The sequence below is a fragment of the Ischnura elegans genome, chromosome 2 (genome assembly GCF_921293095.1).
Source record: "Ischnura elegans chromosome 2, ioIscEleg1.1, whole genome shotgun sequence".
In the NCBI taxonomy this organism is placed as follows: Eukaryota; Metazoa; Arthropoda; class Insecta; order Odonata; family Coenagrionidae; genus Ischnura; species Ischnura elegans.
The window spans coordinates 110,547,564-110,570,749 of NC_060247.1; the positions used below are offsets into that span (position 1 = coordinate 110,547,564).

The window sequence follows — 23,186 nt, forward strand, 5'->3', positions numbered from 1 at the left end:
GAAAATACCCGAGTATATAACTTATGGCGTAAATAATTCAAATAGCTTTTCAACTCTAAGTTAAGAATGTATAGTTAAATAAGCATATTTTTCCTGAGTACTGAGTTTCATACGCATAACTCACCAAAGGGCAGGCTAAGAAAGAATATTCGATTCTATAAACATGGCTACTAAATTATAATTCTCAGTAACTCCTTCAACCACACATTTACTGAACGAAATAATACAAAAAAGGCAACTAAAATATAATAATTTTCAATTGAAATGCCGCTACAAATTTTAAATCCCCATTTTTAGCACTGGACGTATTCATCAACATCCCCAAGACACATCTAGCTAGAAATGACAGCAAAATAATTACGGCTTGAAAGGGTACATAGGTACCTTACTGTTTTTCGTCGAGGTGAAACTGTCTCTTCTGATCGCCCGATTCCACTTGGTCTCCAACTCAAGATCTTGTGAAAAGCTAAAAACTTGAACTTTGGGTCCACTCCTGGAGTTTTCTTCGCATCCCGGCACTCTACACGTGAAAGCCATTTTAACAAAAATGCCTGCAAACACACATTTCTTAAGCCCTGCGAATGAAATTCATGATATATTCCGAAAACAGAATATGAGAAACATATACAAGACAAGAATAATTTAAATTTCATGAAATAAACAGTTAATTATCCATAAATATTACTTTAACGAAATGAAACTACGTCCACAATTACAATGAATACGGCTGTTTTCACGGCAATGTAGATATATGACATATATTAACAGTATGTGACTCCGTCGTCTACTGCGGTCTGCTGTTTACGCGGTGGAAACTGAGTTTTCGTTGACAACTCCCGTCGCGTAATCTGAAGCACTTACGCGGCGGAATGTTCGAAATGGCTTAGTGAATAGCAACAATGTGATTTTCGCGATTCCGTCGTGAAACCTTTCTTCTTCGCGACCGCGTAAACAGTTACTGAATAGCCCTGATGGGCATCATCATATGATCTTTGGAAATGGTATTCCATACGTACTTAGAATCACCATCAAAATCATGCCACATTGCATTAGGTTCTCTAAATTGACGTGAAAGTGAGGGCGAATACACTGAAAAACCCAATACAATAGCGCCTTTTTTCCCATACAAGAGAAAATGCGCTTAAAACGGAGGACACTTGAAGCACACATTCCAATGGAAAGGGGCCATCTACTGAGCGTGACTCAAACCCGCGACCTTTGGTTTGGCAGGCGAGGACTTTATCCCGCTCTCATTGAGGGCAGTTTTTTCTTCTTTCGATGCTCATGGCTAGATTGGAGCTGGTTCTATAACGTTTCCTAATCAAAATCGCAATTCTCCTGTTCTCCTTTGATTCATTTACGCAACAATATTGAGAATATTCTTGCGTCATTCCTCAACCTATTTATGCAAAGTACGCGATCATATTTGAAGATATCATCTGGTCAATATTGTTGGATTCATTCTTAGTCGAGCTGAGTTGCTTGCCGAACAAAGAGCACTCGATTGTTCTCAGACATTTCTCCTCTTCTCAGATTAGGTTTACTTTTCCAACATTCTGAAGCTATAATACTGTTAACGTATATATCATCAAGTGCAGCGTAATCATGGCGTCGACGAAACTACTAGTTATAATCGGTGAGTAACCAATGTTTTAAAAATGTTGCATGCGAAGTTGGCATTAATAGAATTCAACATCTTTGCGAGATTTTTGATAATTGAGTCTCTCAGATCAGTGTTATGTGACTTCTACGACTTATTCCTTATTACGATTGCAAATAGGCTGGTTTTAGTGCCAGAATTACTTTTTTGTGAAGAATACAGCTTTTTCCAGCCACTGAGGTTTAATTTTTTATGGGTTGCGATGGATAAATTAAAAAGGTCTACTCTATGCCTAAACGTCTAATACATGCATATGCTTTGAAATTTTGGAGATGTTATTAGCGGAAATTTAAGCATGCAGTACGTCAGGAAACCAATCTAAAATTGAACCGATAGAACGGAAATGATTTGTTATCCTAAAGCCGCGCAACTTCGGAGAGTATTCAACATCGTTCTCAGAGTATCTTGAAGACGGTTTGATACTTATATGAATCAAATAGTGTGCTAGTGATAATCGTTTACTTTTTTAGGTATTTTGTACGACTGTTAGTAAAATTTAGTGTTATTATACAGACAGATTCTGTCAGTGAAGTTCTTTGTGAAATATCTTCCATCGAATAATCTCTTATCGTGCCCTTTTCCACCATCTGTATCGCAAGTGACACTAGGAGAAATCTCACCACGAGAATGTCGCCAATAAATCTTTTATGGTTACTTTTATTCATTTACATTTTTACCGCGTGAGGAACTCGCTTGTCTGAAAATTTGTCAATTATCAAACCAATGTCATGTGAAAATTCGTTACGATATTCTTGTTAGTGTTACTGACCTCTTAAATAAACTGGGATAGGAATCACTGTCAGTTCATAGACTGAAAAATAGACTATACCTATTATCTAAGCCCAAGAGCAGTGCATTTTCGGACGAAGTCAGCCACATCGGAAATCCTCTCGCTGGTGATTGACCACCCTCTGCCAAACACCCTAGAGGTTGCTCGCAGGGTATTATGCAGATGTAGATCATATAATTTATAGCTTGCAATTAATCCATGGGGAGTTGCGTTCTCTAGTTTATTAAGGACTTGACAACTGATCTGGGTCCCGGTCTGAGTGGCTCCTGAGGTCAACTCGGAAACTCACGAAGCGGGAGAGTGACCCCCAAATTCCTAAATTTTGTTATAACCCACGCCTATATCGAGTGAGCTCTACCATTTCTTATCCAAATCAACCTTCGGATTGAAGCATTGATTATTTGAGTTGAGCAAATACCGGAAAAAGTTTAACGGATTTTTTTATCTATTGGGATGACGTTTTTACTTAAATGTGAACATCATAAATTATGAAGAAGTACATTGTTGGTAAAAACCACCTGATAATAAATAATCATCTCAGCAGTGGATTTCCGTTCCAATTACACAAATTAATCATCGTCCTGATCTAATTTTACGGATTCTTTTTATTTATAGAGATGACGTTTTAACTTGAATGTGACCATCCTGGGTTATTAAGGAGTACATTGTGGATACTAGGGTAAGTCAATTATTATGCGCAAAATAGTCATTAAATTTTATGTAAAATTCATAGCCCGAACTAATTTTCAGACGATGAGCCAGTTCGCCAATAGTTTCTCGTCTGTATAAGAGAATCATTTCACGTGAAAGCCCAATGCTTTCTTCATTTGTGGCGGTATACATTTGTCTGGCTCCTTCATTGTGCGACCATTTTGAAATATTTCAACCCGTTTATAGACACTCCGTTGTGGCAAAAAACTGTCCTTGTACTGTAACTACTAAACTCCTTCTACCGATTCGATCGATGGATTTTTCTTCTTCATAGGAAAAATCCACTAGGATCGGTAGAACATTAATTGCTTGTGCTTGGTATCGCTAATAGTAGGGCCCCCTTCGCTTCTATAGCGTTGGGGTGTTTTTCCCTCGTCCCGTCCCTTCCGTTCCTATCCTTTCCCAGAGGCGTCGGCGGGCTCCCATCGCGGCGTCGCGTCGCCTCTATCCTTTTTCCTTCCTCTCCAGCCCCTCCCCGGGTGATTGGGCGTATAAGCCACTGGCTTGGTTCCCGGCCCCGGTGCGTTGGATCCTTCGAAGGGTTCACCTAGAACCCTCAAACTCTTTGTCCTTGTACTGTACCGAAATTCTTCGATGAATTTTGGCCCCTGATTGGCCTTCCGACCACAAAAATCGATCGTTGAACGTTGCTCAACCTTCGTGAAAATAGAAAGCGGAACAACCATGATTACCAGCGCGACTGCGATAACAAAACTAACCTAGCAGCTTGAAACATGCAAAGACATAACAACGAATAAATTAAGCATGCGTCATCAATGTGAAACGATATTACTACCAAAATTAACAAATACATAACTAAATATCGGGTAATAATTGACTGGCCCTCCTAAAATGACCTTGTAGTAATAGATCAAGTGAGTAGTGGACTTCCTTTCCAATTCCACAACGAATAATCGTCCTTGATTGATTAATATCTTATTAAACCCGTTTGAATTTGCGTCCTTCATATAGAGATACCCAAAATCAACACTCGTTAATCCTAACATCGGTTTTGACGCTGCGATCCAATCAATTATCCTATCGGCAAATCTTTTTGAAGCTACATAATGCCTCTGCTTTACAACCTTCATCCCCTGTTTTATGTATATCATCCCTGGGGTACTTTTACCCTTATTCCATCCCACCTGTCGGCCGACTATAAATTTACATTTTACATCATTTTGGCACTTAACAGCAGATGCAGTTATTATATGTCGAAGCTAAACGAAGGTGATGAATATTATTTTTTATTTCGCAGAGGCTTTAAGGAGGGATCTATCCTCCTAATCCCCGTGTAGTTACGCCACTGGCCGAAACTATCGATTCTCTTGATCTTCACCATTCTTCTATACCACCAAATTTCGAAAGCTTCCAACCTTAATCTCTCCATTGATAGATGTACCATTAATTCAAATTTTATTCTCCCTTTACAGGAATTTTTCTAACAGTTACAACGGTCACAGTACTTTTTCTAACATTAACAAAGTTCGCTGCACATCCGCCAGCCCACCTACTAACTGAGAGCTTCCAGGAATGCCGGAGAAGAAGTGATGTGAGTTATGGCTCAGATTCAAATTATGTGTCATTTTTATTACGGTAGAGTGTCGACTTGATCATTACATGATACGGCCAAGGTATACTCATTACTGACACCTTGTTCTTCTTAATGCCGTACACTATTCAGTGCGATGGCAGCTCAGGCGTCACTCTCTTAGCCGTTGAAATAGGTCCCCATTACCCCATTCAGTCTAATCACGAATATTGCAAAAAAGGATTCTCAAGTCGGTGGTTGACTACAGGAATCTGTAGTCAATCACCGCGCATGGGTTTACAAAAGTCACTCGCGTTTACTCACGTCACTTACGAACAAATTGATTCGAGTTTCAGAAGGGAATAAGGTATGATAGGGTGGTTTCCTATTGTTTTTTACTGCCTAAATCGAAAGTTTATTACTCCTGGAGTACGCATTTTACGTTTTTAGATTTTTAAATGACGATTTCTATTTTTCGCGGTTAAATTAAAAGTGAAAATTTCAAAGCGCGCGAAAACACGACGGCTACGTATGAATTCTGGGAAAAGCCCGTATGACATCATTCTGGTTCCCGCTGTCGCCGTGTGAGGAACCGTGGGGAGAGGATGTGTGCTCCGCTGCGATTCAGGGTGCTAGTAGGTAGCAGAGTACCCTGCTATCAGGTACCATTTGCCTTAGATAAGGATTATTAATACCTTATCAAACGAAGGAAACTTTCCAACTATAGGCAGTTTTAATGGGTGATTATTACGAGATGTTTCCCTGAGCTCGGTGCCTCATGCATACATTGGTAATCTCGGACGATGTAAAACTCCTATCTACTCATATAGAAACTAGGTCCCTGTGACGTCACGTGGAGTGGCATCGCATGGGCGCCAATCTGGCCTTTTTCGAATGCGGATAAAATTGACCATTAACATTCGTCTAAACTGTCATTTCTAAAACCAAATAATTTGTATATTATGAATACACTAATGGTGGATAGTGAATAGCAACCCATGCCTTTCGTTTCCTTTGATGAAGGAAACTACCCTATTAACGGTTTACACAGATATTTACATTTAAAAAGATATCCTATCAATTACCTAAAAGCCTACTACCATTCTACGCAGTCCCCTTGCTTCCAATCTTTGATGTTTTGTCCCCGTGAACATTTTCTCCTTCCTATTGGGCGCCTTCATTCAACTCCCCCTTCTATAATCACGCTGAAAAATAATGACACATAATTTTTACCCTCTTATAGTGAGTGCAAAATGTGCTATTTTCCTCTTCTCTTCCCCGGAAGGTGATCAAGGCCTGCTCTACGCACAACCTAAGTGTTTGAAACGCTCTTGTTCCATGAAAATTTGAGAAACCATCTTGAGTTGCTTTCAGTCGCTTCCTGTCTTTTCATTGATGTTTTATTCGACCAACTTCCACTCCATACAATAAAGCCTTTTCGACATGCTCGAATATTATATAACATTTCTTATAAAATCAGACAATTATTGCGCACGCATCTTATCTAAAATAGATCATAATTTGGAATTCTAAATTTGATATCACATACACATTCAAGATACATATTTTACCAGTCTAGCTGTTCTTATTCAGACAGCCCTTGACAAGTACGGGTAAACGTTGAAACCTAGTTGAACGAATGAAATAGTGTGGAAAAGTTACAGCTGTTTTTATCTTATTACATTGAATTTTCACAATGATCAACTCGTCAACAATCGATATAATAATATCGAAAATTGGCGATTGTGTATTGATTTCAGCGATTTGGTGCAGATGCTAAACTATCCACACTCTCAAGAAATACTTCCGAACGATTTCTAGATTGAAGTTTACCGCGCTTAAATTAATGAACGCAATTCGCAAAATTTTCCCTTTTAAGTACTTATAATTTAATGATAAGCGATTTTTTATTATGTATTACCCCTTAACAGCACCCGCCCGCGAAGATACTGCCAGTGCAGTAAAAATGGAGTGAATTTTGGCCCTTAAGGGCTGTAAAGGTGTGCGTTACCCCTAACGATGATGTTATTTTAAAAAATCGGGAAAATTAAATGCTATTGCATTTATGCTCTTTGAGCAACCTCTGAACGTTAAAAATCGAGCTGAAATTTTTAGGATATCCATTCTGCACCCCACAGCATATTTTAAGAGGTAGAAATCAAAAATCCGAGAAAAAATAATAAATAAGCAACGCCCCACAGAGCACGATTGCGGTTTTTATTGCCATGCTTAAATATTTTTAGTTTTCCTAAATATACATTAAATTGTTAGGGTATTTTATCGCATTTGGATAACTTATAATATTAAAAGCACCTTAAATATTTATTATTTTTGATTTATAGCATAAAAATAAAACATATTACTATGCAAATTTCTTCATAAATACCTTGAATAGTTTTTCTTAAGGATTTGCAGAGGCAAATGTTCTTGGTCGAGGAAAAGGTACAGAAAAAGTATACCAGAGTGTGCTACCAGTGATCCGAAAGGCAATAATCGCGCTATTTCGAATTTTCGAAAAATGCGGCAAAATTCCCGGAAAGCGTGTGACCAGGGGTTAACTTACTTTAATAATTTGAATTTCTTTCTATGCAAAAAATGCATACTGCTGGGGATACTGTTGCCTTAGTTCATATTAATTGGAATATTTTCACCATCTCAGGTGATTCGAAAAGTGCCGGTACGATTGAACTGCGGCTAAATTTATTTCCAAAAAAAGTGATGTAGACTTTTAACTTAAATACGCCGTGATATATATATGCATGTTGATTTCTTAAGGACTTTCACTGGTCAGCCATTTTGTATTTGCACCTGCTTTCATTCCCTCTTTCGATGACTTCTTCAAGGAATATTTAAATTAAAGTCTTTTGCAATATATTCATGAAAATGGGATCGGTATGAATTTTTAATAGTTATATAAAAAACGTATAATTTCGGTCGTTAAAATTCGTCGCTCTAAAATAAATAACAAAGCCACACCATGTAGAGAAATTTCAATGCATGAATATTGTCAAATTTGAATTTTGAAATTTTTGTTTCATATGCATAATAAGTACGCTTTGCGAACAAACAGTCAAAAATACTATAATCATGAAATGAGTCAATTTTAAAAAAATTATGTAGCTGAAAAATTTTTCAGGATCTTTCAGAGCCTGTAGTACGATGCATCTCCAATGAATTATCACCGGACAAGTGGAACGAAACAGCAAGACTTTACAGCACTACTACTGCATGTATCGATTGCAAACACGTATGCAGGTGAGCAGTAATACCTCATTACTTACTGGAGCATTGCTGAATTGAGATTAATTGTGCAACTGCATGAAATGTTTAAGTTAATGTCTGATTGATTCATCTACCCTCAGAGGACTTTTGACTTGAATTGCTCTTTATTCAACACTTTGCTTGCCATGGACGTAATATTACGTCCTGCTAATCCTTCTGAGTATTGCCATGGACGTAATGTTACGTCTTTCCATTTAATTGGCTTTGTATGCGTGAAGCCGTAATATTTCGCCGGTGGTACTTTTCCAGTTTACTGCTTAGGGGTTCTGTTTTTTCAAAAATCAACTCTCGATGGAAAAAGAGTTCACTTTATGTGTTGAGGACGAAAAGTCGTCTGTATCTACCGACATCCTCATCTTAGGCCACTTAGTGTGAAAATTCTTTGGGTCAATGGGCCGTTCGTTGAGGGTGCATTGACCCTTTTTGTCATCCAGGATTTATAATGCTTTGCTTGGAACAATGCTTTTTTATGATTTCCATGCTTTAAATAGTTCAAATTGAGCGTAATAACAAATTATTATGCATGTTATGGCGGTACATCATATGTTGTAACTTTTTTATTTTTCATAAACAGTAGGTTTTCATTGTTAAATTATATATTTAAAAATTAGCAATAAATGTTATTTAGTTCATTTATAAAGAAGAGCAAAGTCCATTTTTATTGAAATGTACATTGATATATATATATTTTTGATGCTAATGTTTTAAAAAATGTGCGAATATAGTAAAAAAGGCTGGATTTTTCAGTAGGGCTTTAAATTTAGCAGCCGGCACTCAAAGTGTTAACCAAACCCAGGCGAGGACACAATCCGGGCCCTATTTCCCTGGGCCTTGGCTCTTTCACATGGCTAATTGCTTTCAGTCATTCAGCACAGATTTAGATATTTCAATGGTTGACAGATGAGTTTCTCAAATCGACGATTGAGCATATGTCACTTTCATCTCCTGATGCCTAACTTCTTTTGACATCAGATTAAGCCGCTCAAGTCATGGTTTTTTACCTAACTCTTTTTAGAAAAAAGAAATCACTTGTACCCCTTGGCTTCTCACCCACTCATATGTTCTTTACAATTTGTGAGAAAACGTATATTTTTGTGTGATTGATATAGAATATTTTATTGTGTTGTTGTCCAAATATTTTTTACTCGATAAGCCTAGTTACCATCTCTTTAGAATTGATATAGCAGACCCGGTATATTTTGTCAAAAGAATATTTTTCAAAGTGGAACATTGTATGGATTGTATTCTTTCCTCTTATAGATTTTTCCTGAAGAATAATATTAATTTCTCAAATTGACGATTGAGCATATGTCACTTTTTTCTTCTGATGCATAACTTCCATTGACATCAAATTGAGTTGTTCAAGTCATGGTTGAGCCTACTGCCGCTAACATTGCTCTGTAAGCCGGGATAATTGACACAGTTGTATAAAAAAAGAGATAGTGAGCATATATAATTAAAACCACGTTAAAATGTATATGAAACACAATAAATAACAAGTAAAATACACTGAGAGGTTGATGATTACTTCATACGATGGTAAAATTTTTATTAATGACCAGATGATAATTTCAGTCATTTCAAGAAAGAGAGTTCTGTTATTTAAAGACCAAGACTTAGGTTTGTTTACCATTTTTTTGTTGTTATCAAAACTTTCTATTTACGCATTAGTTTGTTACGATTTGTGTGAAAAAATGTATTTTTCTATTATTGACATAGAAATTTGATTGCGTTGTAGTGCAACATCAACATTTTCTACTTGCTAAGCCTTGCTATCATTTCTCTAAAACCGAATATTTATTTTTGGTATCCCTTATTTGCTATATTTGACAAAAGCATATTTTTCATAGTAGAGCATTGTATGTATTCTCTATTCTTTCCTAATACAGGTTTTTCCCACAGAATAATATATATTCATTCAAAATTTATGCTTCACGACCCCTTATTATATATATATATTTTTTTTAGATCACGAGATGTGGGTCAATTGTAAATATTATTTATTTTTTCCAAACTTTGCCAACGTTTCGGACATTATATTTGTCCATCCTCAGGGCTATAAAAATGATAATTTATGATACAAAAGTAGTTAAATACAGACAATTTTACAGTTGTTATACATTAAAATACATGGAAATACATATTCAAAATTTACCTTTAAGTCTGATGTTGTTTTTATTTATTTATTTACAATTTGGTTGCTTGGATTTCTTTCTTTGTTGGTTATGTCATTTATTAAATTATGATAAATTTTGCTAAGGTAAGTAATGTCTGTTCTATTATTGCAGCTTTTTTTATTTCTGGATATGTGGTACATTTCTTTGAATAATCTTTTTGATAAAACTGGTTCTGTATCTAAAATTTTGGCCTCTTCGAAACGAAATGAGTGACTGTTTGTAATTGCATGATCTGCTAATGCACAAATTTGAATTTTGGTCTTAATTGATGTTTTATGTTGTGAGATCCTATTTTTTAAATATTGACATGTTTGGCCAATATAATTTTTATCACAGTCTTTACATGGAATTGAATAAATGATATTGCTTCTAAGCTGCATAGGGGTATTTGACTTAAGTTTAGAATATATGAGTTTATGTTGGGTTTTATAGTTTTTATGTGCTATTTTAAAATTTGTTTTTTTGAATACTTTGGTAATTTGTTCTGATAATCCATTTATATAAATCATTCCTCGATATTGGTCTGTATTTGTGTTTGATATATTTGTTGTAGTTATTAAATTTTAAAATAGCACATAAAAACTATAAAACCCAACATAAACTCATATATTCTAAACTTAAGTCAAATACCCCTATGCAGCTTAGAAGCAATATCATTTATTCAATTCCATGTAAAGACTGTGATAAAAATTATATTGGCCAAACATGTCAATATTTAAAAAATAGGATCTCACAACATAAAACATCAATTAAGACCAAAATTCAAATTTGTGCATTAGCAGATCATGCAATTACAAACAGTCACTCATTTCGTTTCGAAGAGGCCAAAATTTTAGATACAGAACCAGTTTTATCAAAAAGATTATTCAAAGAAATGTACCACATATCCAGAAATAAAAAAAGCTGCAATAATAGAACAGACATTACTTACCTTAGCAAAATTTATCATAATTTAATAAATGACATAACCAACAAAGAAAGAAATCCAAGCAACCAAATTGTAAATAAATAAATAAAAACAACATCAGACTTAAAGGTAAATTTTGAATATGTATTTCCATGTATTTTAATGTATAACAACTGTAAAATTGTCTGTATTTAACTACTTTTGTATCATAAATTATCATTTTTATAGCCCTGAGGATGGACAAATATAATGTCCGAAACGTTGGCAAAGTTTGGAAAAAATAAATAATATTTACAATTGACCCACATCTCGTGATCTAAAAAAAATATATATATATTCATTCATTCATGACATTACATGCACCAGTTCAACTTGTCTCTTTCAGCATTTGGATTTCATGGTATAACAGTATTATAACGTAAATAAATGCTTATACCATGCTTGAATCATTCTTCCAGGAGACGAGAGCAGATATGGGAGTGCGTGAGACGAGGAGTCGCAAGTATGAAGGATTTATCCCATAAATCGAAGATAATGGTTCCATCCATCGTTAAGTTGGCTGAGAGAATCATAAATACATTCTGTGATTATGAAAAGGAATTGTTCCTTGGTAATTTTTGGTGCCGAAATTTGGAAATCACTGTGAAGACAACTTCCTATTTGAAGAGAATTTTTAGAAACAATCCATTATATTTTAAGCACATTTTCTCATGTATGGGAGAAAAAGGCGCTATAGTAGTCGGATTGCCTCCATATGTATCTATCTTTCCTCACTTCCACATAAATTTACAGAGCACTATGCCATGCAACTTGGTTTTAATGGCGGTTCTAGGTTTGGCTTGGAATGCCATTTCCAAAAATATATGACTATGCCCAGGTCTATAATCCACGACCATGGTCTGACGCTTTGTTTGATTAGAGATTATGAATTCGTTTTGCGCTTTTCTCGAATTTTGCGGAATAACTTCAATAATTTTGATTGTGGCGTTAGGTATAAGATTGCAGAAGAAGTCTCGAATCATAAACTTGACTAACAGTCACCTAAGGTCACTCGAAGTCACACAATTTATGAAGTTTAAAGAAATTTTCAAAATAACTTCAATGAATCTGATCTATACAAGAGAAAATGTGCTGTATCTCGCTCACAGCAGTGAGTGCTGGTATTTTTTTTAATCTATCATCAACATTTCAGGCCTAACCGACGAAGACATGAGTTGCCTCAAGAATAGCTGGGAGAATTGTAACAAAAATTTAGACTTCATTAGTAACATGGATGTTCTTGCCTTCTGCGATGTTGAAGGTCCTGATGTTGCTAATCTGTATACGATGAAATACGTGTGCATGTGAGTATATGCTAATAACATTGATTGTGACCGAACGACTCGCGCTCCTGATATCTCTTGTGTGATTGAATTATGACCGGAATACAACTATTTTTGCCATTCCCCACCGAATGACTCGTCGATCACCCAAGAAGAAGTCTGTCGTGAATGGCGAAGGTGGTGGCCGATTTTGGTCTTGAATGGCATAAGTAGTGACCGACGATTGACTATTAACGATTGGCTTATTTAAGACTAATTAAGATTTATTACTAATTTATTGGTTAACTAAGATTTATTAACTAATTTATTTTATTATCTACTTATAACGAGTACGTTAAAATCACGGCCCTATTTTCAGTGTTTGTGTTCTATAATGGTGTAAAATTTGAAATTGTCGCATTTTCCAGTACGTGGGAGCTTTGGTTAAATCAAGTAAACTTTTCAGTAAACGCAAAAAAATAACACGGTCTTTCTTTTAATGGCTGCGTAGTTTTTATCATCGGGAGAGCGATTACATTTTAATTCTTACAATAATTGAGTCATTTAGACTCTGTATTGTGTGTATAAAACCTCAAATACAAGATAATTTTTAAATCCATTCTGAGAGACAGCTCTAGCGAACATTCCAATGGCGGTGGGAATGATTGACCACCATTGGCGACTATTTTCCGCAATTTTTCCAGAAATGGATATCTCATCCAATTTCCCATCCCTTTTTCCGTCGCTGAAACCTTCGCTGACACCTTTCTCTAGCCAATCAGAAGGAACATGCGGCAGCTAAAATTAATTGTAACGAAACACTTACCCTTCAATTCAATGACAGTTATAAATACGGAAAATGATGGAATAAGCGATGAAAAAAGGGACGGTTGGAATGAATGACTGAGAAAATGATTGGTCGAGTGTTCATTTTTTTGCTAGCTGAAAAGCTGAGACTGAGGGATGGGGAAAATTATCACGTAAATCAGGCTTTAAGCGGCGTCCATTAATTACGTGTGAAAAGCCGAAGAATAAGGTTTTTTGGCACTTTTGGGACAGCTCCCCTTTCCCCAGCGTATCAGTTAGAGATCGTGAGATTTAGTTCCACTTCCTCCCTCTAATTTCACGTGAGATAGTTCAAAATGCGTATTTTCAGTGTAAATACGGCAATATATGTCTCATTGCTTTGGTTTTTGTAAAAAAATAACTTGTTTAACTATTTTTATTTAATATTTGCTAAGAATAGTATTTATGACAAATTTTACCGAGTTTCTTGCGGCTATAATACAGTCTCTTAGTATAAACAAATCTACATCATGGTCATTTTTTCAATCAATAAATTCGATTTTACTGCGATAAAAGAAATTTGACTACTTTTGGAGGCACTTTGCAGAGATCTACTCTTAGATATAATAATATATGATACTATAATTAATATATAAGTAAAATTTTAGCATAAATTAATACTGGCTAATCAAAACTCATGCGATAAGAAAACAAATTTTACCCCCTTAAAGCTCTCATCAAGCTTTCTAATGATCACTGCACGACCACTGAAATCAACATGATGGAATTACGAAAACTATGCGCCGCGCGTGGTACCATCTGAAGTCAGTCCTAGACCACTCATATGGCTGATTACATGTATTCAGAATTTGCGCAAAATTCAAATACGAGAATGGTGCTTCTATACGATTAGCTTAAACTCTTTGCATAAAAGTAACAGAAGCAGGCGTTATATAGTGGAATGACATTCTAAGTTTTAAAAATAACACAAAGGTGGCAATATTCCACAGGTTTATTTTCCGTACAACGCGTTTCGACCGTTAGGTCATTATCAAGTACAATGATGAATGGTTGGTTTTGGGGTTGTATTTATATAGAACGGACGTGTGACAGGTGGAAGGGGAAGTTGGGGAAGGGTATTTGTCATTGGGTGGAGCGCTTCGGGAATGGTATGGCCAGGAGTGGGGAATGTCCAAAAAAATAAACCCGTGGAATATTGCCATCTTTGTGTTATTTTTAAAAATTAAACTCTTTGCGTTGGATCTATAGAAGAAAAAAGTTTAATTATTTTTATTAATGATTTTTAGATCGCAATTTTACGTTGTCTCTTGTGGAAAGAATATTCTGTGATACCTGCCTCTGATGTGGTAGACAATCGTATTATAAATCAAAAATTCAAGCTCAATGCGAGATACTTTAGCTTAAAAAACAGTTTAAAAGTTGTACGTCTCTAAACGTAAAGCAAAATTTGTGGTCTGACCAAAGATGGGCGGAAGCTCAAGTGGGGAGGGGCAATGGACTAGCCGGTAGACAGAAAACTAGAGGAGGTCCGGGGGGTCCGGACCCCACTCCTCTACCCCTCTATGAGAGCAGACAGAATTTCTTTCCTTCGTAAAAATATTGAAAAATTATGAATTTTCAAAAGATTTATCTGATAAATTGACGAAGAGGTTCTTCGATTATTAAAAGTGATAAAATTACTTTCAAAGCCTCTATTTAGAAACGTGTTTTAACAAAAATGTTTTCCACCATGTTTTTGGATCCACCCCTCCGAATTGGTTCCACCACTAGGAACTCCAAATTCCTGGCAACACCACTGGGGAGGGAGTATCATCAAACCAATAAATTGAGTTTAATCATTAACACGGTCATCACATAAGTTTTTTTACTTAGCTGGATACCATTGATATTAGTGAATTTGTTTGCATTTCACTCAGAAAATACTTGCTTTTTTCATCGTTCGTGCTTGATTGGGCGGTAGTTACGATAATGCTTGTGGATTTAATTTTTAACCTTCCTTTTCCTTAACGTAGTTAGAGCGCTTCGTAAAAAGCAACAAGCATTTGATGAAACTATGGTCTCATATTCATTGAAAGGCCTATGTTCCAATGATTCAAAGAAAAAGGGATTCCCAAGAGCCGTTTTTGATATATTTTACAGTAAAATTAGGACAATTTAATTGCGGCTCTTATAAAGAAATACGGGTTTTTCGAGCCATGAAAGCCGTTCGTAGCAAGAAGTTGTTGGGACGGCACTCATTTGAAGGAATATTTTGTGAAAAATCCAAACGTGTACGGGAAAGTAGAGATTCAGTATAAAATATGAAAGATATTTCCAAAAAACTACCTGAAACTAGATCGTCGCCGGAATCTCTGAAACCAACATCGCAGAACGAAAACCACAACACTGACTTCGCCTAAATTACGCAAATATAGGTAGTTTTCCTGCTTCGACATACGACTAGCATATCTTATGCTTATAAATACATTCATTTGTAATTTACTTCTTCTATTGTGAATATTTATTCAAGGTATATCTTCAATTTCTCAGTGAGCAAAGGTTCGAAGCAGTGTTGAAAGTAGTCAAGTAGATTACTGTCATTACTTGCCGATTTTAAATTCATTTTTGACGATTACATTGTGCTGGTGCAAAATTACGCTTCATTTTAGTTCTATGTTTCATTTTGATTATCATTTTTTGCAACTCATTCACGTAAATCATAAGTATTCCGAGTAATTCACTTGACCGCTTAACGTCGTTGCCGCTCCAACAGCCTTAGGCAATGGATGTTACAGATCTCGGACAGGATAATTGGGGGTGCTCGATTTCCGACAATCATGAGTTTGGCCTCAGAATCAAAATGATGAAATACAATTGCTTCAAAGCACATGAGTGGCGTGACTCTATTTTTTTCTCAAATAACCTGTACTAACTAACACCTAGTGCCATGAGCCTCGGTATCATTGTCTAGGAAATTAAAGAACCTAGATAGCGTAGTGGTCTCCGCAATGGCCCGGAAAGCCTACGGTCCGTGGTTCGATTCCCGGTCCTGGGGATTTTTTTCTCATGGTAATTCTTGTATAAACTGTACTAATTCTAGTGTATTTCCTCATATCCATGAATTTAATGTTTTATTATTATGAATTTGTGAGAATTGCGAATATTAAAATGCATTTAATAACTCAAATATTTGTTTTAACAGGAAATCGGTCGATTATTTTGATTGTTCCATTAGAAGTGCTTCAGCATGTTCAATTAGATTGGTCACTACTTTCTCGGCATTAATGACGACAGTAGCAACCTCTGCTTCCTGTGCTTAAAATAGTGAGATGGTAAATGACTTGAGGTGGATTTCTATGATGATAGGTATGTATTTCTCAACTCCAGTTTTCCGAAATGAGAAAAATATGAAACTGTTACTATAATTACATGTAATAAGAAGTGATTTGAATAAATTTCTAAATTTTCATTTTGCTTATTGTTTTTCTGGTTGAGATAATATTTTTTTACGAGATTTTTACATCAAGATTTATATACTCCTAGGGGTAACCAAGGGTACAGTCGTTCACCCCACCCCTTTCCATAAATGAATTTCCTGGAATACTTCAATTGTAACCTGCTGAATTGGAGTATATCTCAAGAACTACTCAAAGAAGGAGAGATCTCCTAGAGGCAAATACTGGCTACCCCATGGACTTATTCCCCGCATCTATTATAATATTATGATTAATTACTTTCTCCGGGAATAGAAACTAATTGAAAATAGTTATGATAACTTTATGCCTCGGGAATAGCATACGTTGCTCTTATTTTTTGTTTTCTTTTTATTATGGTCCTTTTTTGCTGTACCTTTTTCTTATTTATTAAGTTAAGAATGAAAGAGTTTTATCTGTGTTTGTATGAAATCTGACTTGGTCTGTTTTATATGTCGTTTTTCTATTTATGTTTCATGCATTGGTTATGTTTTTTTGTCTTATGTTATGTTATTGTAAAATATTACACATAGAAATTTCAAAAAATTCAAGGTTTATCATAATTGTAATTATCTATTTTTTAATTATGTGCCAGCGAATTGTCCAAAATTATTTTTATTTTTATAGATTTTTTCCTGTTCAATAAATATTTTTTATCATTCTATCTTACTTGCTATGATCCTTTTCAAATACCTTTGCGACTAGCCCGGTCGTGCAAGGTCGGATTCCTTGTTGCCACTGAGGTAACATTTGCAACAAAAAACTATATGAATTGCATATTCTGCTCAACAATCATGATCCACACCTATGAAAAAAAAGTAAATTTACATAACAGTGATAATAATAGTAATTTTGATTAACCCCTCGGAGAATCGGTCGTAGTATCATATGCAAAATTTTTTGCCAATGTTTCCATTAATTTTTCATATCTTTTACATCCTTATATTCCAAGACTTCCATCCTTATATTCATTATTATTTTATTAAAAAATTGAGGTCATGATATAGAAAAAAGAAATAAAAGTAATAAATATTTAATAAAATATTAATTTTCATGTAAACGATTGAAGGTGTCAAGGAATTTTAAATAAGGGGGAGAGAAGAGTAGAAGCAGTTACGATTGTCAGGATATTGAAAAGGAGGGAGGGAGGGTTTACCGGAGATTTCGGGGCCCTTCCGGGGTCTTTGTTAAAAGGGGTTTTTGGGAAAAACCCATGGGCAAAGGCCATTCAGGGGTCCAACCACGGAAAATTTTGAGATTTATAAAATGTAGAAAACGTGTTTTTTTACTCAAAAACAGTAATGTTTTACGAGTATTATTTAAATAAAGTAAAAAAGAAATTATATAAAATAAAGTAATGAAGGCACAATGTAACCCGGAAACCCCACTACCCGCGGCTAAGCCAAAGCGTGCCGGCGATTTTGTTTTCTAAATAGGGTTAGACAAATAAATTAAGTAAAGAAAACAGACGAGATGAAATAGATATTTTGTAGTATATTTTATATTCCACTGCATCTGCAAAGGCCACAGCTTCAGTCATATCCCTTGGCCACCAAGTTTTTGTATATTTCTTTTATCAATTTCTGTACCTAACTTTGTTTATTCCCTCACTTAACAATCACTTATAAAAAACACTTGTGCCCCTTCGCTTCTCACTCCCTCAATTATGAGAGGGTGGCGAATTAAAAAAAGTGGGAAGCAGTAAAAATATTTGAATCTTTCCCATCGAATTATGTGGGTAAACATTGCTCGGGATTTCCTACGAATTAGAAACTACATTTTTTCCAACGATTTGATCTCCAACTCGGGGCTCATCCTCAGAGTTTTTGAATGCCGTTACGAGTAAATTGACCTTCTTAACGTGGAGTTATTTTTTTTGTTGCTATATCAGTGTTACAGTCATTTGTTGCAAAAAGCAATAAAAAATTCACTAAAATGCATTGTATGAGTTACTATATCGATTCTATTTGTGATTTTTAAAATGATTTATTTCTTTATGCAACGTGACTGATAAGCCGGTACGCTATGAGTTGGTTGACCCCAAAAATCCTCCCTCGTTATTCAATTATTTTTTTAGTTTCGTAACGGTAACGCTGGTAGTATTCGCGGTTTCGCTCGTTTCAGCTGTTAACCAGGTAAGAAAGTTGCCCTTTTTTATTAGTATTTTTCTCTTTGCTTATTTTTTTGATGGGACACAAGAAAACTCAGAAGAAGAACTCTTAACTGGAAATAAAAAAATCGTGTTCTAGGCAGCGGCAAGTATTCAAAATGCAGTGGACAAAACCAGCGTCACATTCACGGCACTTCATTCTGCCGATCTGGAAGTTATGACAACAGTTAAGATTTTAGTGAATTCGTTCGTTCGATTGTTTAGGTATTTTATAAAATAAGAATGGATTATATATGATGGTGAGTATTGGTAGCACTTCAGTTAAATGAACATGGAACAAAAATGCTCTTTCTCCTGTTTTTTTTAATAATTCCACGCGGCATAGCATGCAATTTTTAATTTGTTGGTGCTTTTTTTTCCACTCAATCTTAAATTACTGTGGCTTCTATTTCAGTAACTTGTCTTCCTTGGGTGGTCCTTATTTTTCACTTATCCTACGGGACACACTTCATCACTTTATGTCAATTGGTGTAAAAACATATCCTGCAAAATATTATCACTATTGGACAAAGGGAGGACATCGTACTCAAAGTTGAAAACTTTTGGCAATTTTGACTGTTTTTCGGACAAGAATAGCGATAAGAAGTCGCTGGTATTTTAAAAATGATTTTCTCTGGCATCCAATGACTTTGGACTTAGATATTTGAAGTGCTGTACCTAATACTGTAATAATAATGTAATTTTCCAATTGTGACCGTTGGTTCCCGAAATAAGTCCCAAGAGTGGAGCGCGTGCCATCGCGCGTGAAGACAATGTCTTCCATTTTTTTCCACCCCACGTGGTGTGCTCGCGAATACTGCGTATGTATTTTTGTCAAATTTTTCCCGAAGCCTTTTTTTCCCAGTTATTTCCTTCTTTAATTTTTACTATTAATTTGGTGGGAGTTCAATGGTCCATGCTTTTTAGAGAATTCCAAGGAAATCGCTGGCTTTCCAATAGGGTGGTTTCCTATTATTTTTTTATTGCCTATATCGGAAGATTATTACTCCTGGAGTACGTATTTCACGCTTTTAGATTTTTAAATGACGATATCTATTTTTCGCGATTAAATGAAAAGTGAAAATTTTCAAGCGCGCGAAAACGCGACGGGTAAGGAAATCTCTCCGTGTGACGTATTTCTGGTTCCCCCTCCCGTCTTGTGAGGTGACCTTGATCGAGGCTCTGAGCGCTGATACGATGCAGGCTGCTACAGGGTAGCTGAGTGCCATTCTGACTGGTAGCGCTTGGCTTAAAAAAGGTTTATTAATACCTTATTAAACGGAGAAAACTTTCCGACCTTAGCCAGTTTTAATAGATGATTATTAAGACATGTTTGCCTGAGCTCTGTGCCTCATGCATGCATTGGTAACCTCAGACGATGTATAACTTCTATCTTCTCCTATAGAAACTAGGTCCCTGTGACGCCACGTGGAGTGGCATCGCATGGGCGCCAAATTGGCCCTTTTCAAATGAGGATAAAAATGGACCATTGCCATTCGTCTAAACCGGTATTTCTAAAACGAAATAATTTGTATATTATGAATACAGTAATGGGGGGTAACAAATCGCAATCAATGCCTTTCGGTTTCTTTGATGAAGGAAACTACCCTATTTCTGGTCGGCTTTAGATATTTAGAAAATAATTTTGATGCACGGACAAAAAAAAAATATCCGACAGCCATTTTGAAAGGTCATGTGGAATGAATAGGAGAATTCGTCATTATTTATTTTTTATCCTATACCACTTCCTTCCTTCAATATTACTGGCCGCAGTTTTCATAATTTGCTGTGCCTAAACATAGTTACATTCGCTTAAGATCAATATTCCGTCTCGGTATTTTACAAGAGTCATGTGATTGGTTGGTAAAAATTCAGTACTCGTTTTTTCACTGATTTCTCCATAGCAACGATAGTTTTTTATCACTAAACGCCGTGTTATCTCGCGAAAATGCACGCATGTCTCCATACCTACGTATTTCCGTAGCTTCAATATTGCTTCGTGGGGATAAATGGAGGTGTCAATATTTTCCGCCGTTCATCTTTTTTCAGTGACACGTTAATGCTGTGATAATCATAGTTAAAGTTTTACTGTGCTCGCTACTCTAGTTTTAGGACTTTATAGCACTGACATTATAATTTTAGGTTGCGTTAGCTTGTTTTGATTTATGGTGCTCTGGTGCTCACTAAATTGTAGTGATAATTGTGGTCATGTCATTAATGTTTGCATGCACGGTTGATTTTTTTTTCAGAAAATGCGACATGTTGTAGTGTGGGATAGTTCATTTTTCGTGGGCCGACGGTGAATCATCCATGGTAATACTGGAATTTTTACGAGGGTAGAGTATTTTCTTTATTATTTATGTTTTAACAATGGCGGCATGCTTTTGTTGGTTAATTCATAGCCATGATAGCTCTGATTTTAAGAATTTTGCATCCTCAGTAACCTAGGCTCGATCACAAAGATATTAGAAAAGGGTTATAAGAAGTTAAGGGGGGAAATAAATCGATGGGGTAGCAAGTATTTGGCTCTGGGGCAGCGCTTTAAACCGGAAATTCTAGACATTAGGTCGGAGATGAGTCTTGATTTAAACTTTAGGATGGAAAAACTAGATTTTTCCGCTTACCTAAATATTTCTATTTAAATAATTATAATAATAAATTAAGGTGTCCACCACAGGGACAGAATTGCATGGATACTGGTGCCGAAAATGGCTTCTCGGCCCTTAAAAACGAACAAGCAAGCTAAAAAGAATTTCCCGGCCTCCAATCCCCCTCCGCCATTCCTTTCAAACGCTAGAAGAGGTTTGATTTTACCGCAATAAACGCACCATGAGAATTTATTTAACTTCCTCCATGTCCTTATCAAATATAAAATCATTGAAATTACGTCACCTTTGCTAAAACATTGGGATTTCATGATAAGTTAATGATAGCTGTTTGCTGAAATGAAAACAATTATGGATTTCAACTTTTTCCCAGTTTGCATACAAATAAAAAAATCTGGTGAACAGTAACTAGCCGAACAGGTGAATTTTCGGTGAATTTTCACCATAAAATTTTATATTGACTTCAGGATGTCAATGAAAATCGGTCTTGAAAGGTTATTCGTCATCCTCTGAATATTCATTGATGCATTTCATTGTGTTTTCCGTCAAAACAATTCTAGTTAAAATCACGGCCGGTCTTGCGATTTTATCTTGGTACTGCCTATTGGATATATAATAAATTGTTGCTGCTATATGAGCACAGCACCCTATTCTTCTATTTCCATTACCACAGTCACAGCAATATTTCAATATGCTGCCTCATACGATGGCATTCGCTGTAAGTGTATTCTATATAAAAATTATAGTTCGTTATATTTTAACGATATTTTTTCTTAATATTACCATTACCTACCCGTCTTAATTTAGCATTAAATTCTTTAGTCGTTAATTGAGCTCGCTTGCCTTTCAACGTCGGCATCAGCACGATGACCTCTAAATCATTTTCTAAATATGACACAATATCCCGAAATCCTAGATCCAGAATCAAAATGTCACCCTTTTTCATGATATTTTTAATTGGATATGCCGATTGCAAGATTGATTTTATAGAATCGGCATCATTTTGATTGGCCAAAAAAGGTCCGGGCATATCAACCACAAACCATCTAGGGTAAAAATTTAGGGAACGGTTTACAAAGAGGAACTAGTAAACTTCATGTTACCGGTTTGGAGCTTGAAAAGAAAAACTATCAGCCCTTGAGTGACCGACCTAATATCCGAATTTCTCGTCGACGTCAACACACTACGTAACTCTGTTACTTGGTCCCATGACAAACCAGCAAAAGTTCGCGGACAATGAGCTCTCTAGAAAATGAAAGACACTAAGTTTCGCCGTCAAACTGCGGTTAGATAAATATGCGACATTTTCCACAAATATACGAATTTTAGAAACATGCAAGGAAATACTTATGCAGTAGATACGGAAAGTGGGAATTTCATAGATAAAAACCGCTTATCATTTAGATAACCTTTACAGACCACATTTTTGAAAGGAATAATCAACCTACTCTCACCAGCAATCTAGCTTCTACGGGAACAGGATGGAGTTAATTCGTAGCGGTATATCCACAAATGTAACAACACTTGTGCTTAGATACAACGCGGGAAAAACTCAAATCGAGCTCATTTTCTTAATCCATACTATTATATTCCGGCAGTTTTCGGAGGCCCTGAAGCCATTTTCGGCACCAGTATCCATACAATTCTGTCCCTGTGGTGGGACAATCGGTAGAATACTATAATAAATAAAAAGGGGTGCCATGGAGGGCCAGAGCATAGAGACAAATGGCCAAAATTGCAAATTTTAAATCGTATTTTTTTGCGATGTTCCACCACCTAAAAGTTATATTTCCAATACGCCAGCCGAAAGGTA

General features: G+C 35.8%; 1 protein-coding gene across 2 annotated transcripts; it reads left to right on the plus strand.

The window, feature by feature from the left end:
- Positions 1-1,309: 1,309 nt before the first annotated feature.
- On the plus strand, positions 1,310-17,198 carry LOC124154394. 2 transcript variants are annotated; one of them, XR_006863890.1, is made up of 8 exons: positions 1,310-1,636; positions 3,066-3,129; positions 4,595-4,713; positions 7,829-7,947; positions 11,517-11,668; positions 12,251-12,401; positions 16,348-16,511; positions 16,689-17,198. XR_006863890.1 is itself a non-coding variant. In XM_046528096.1 (7 exons), the coding sequence occupies exons 1-6, from the start codon at positions 1,606-1,608 to the stop codon at positions 16,463-16,465; spliced, it is 690 nt and encodes a 229-aa protein (XP_046384052.1). In that variant the 5' UTR covers positions 1,323-1,605; the 3' UTR covers positions 16,466-16,511; positions 16,689-17,198. The 2 variants fall into 2 exon arrangements, 1 of the variants encoding a protein (XP_046384052.1); XM_046528096.1 differs by lacking the exon at positions 3,066-3,129 and having other exon boundaries at positions 1,323-1,636.
- The last annotated feature ends 5,988 nt before the right edge of the window (positions 17,199-23,186 follow it).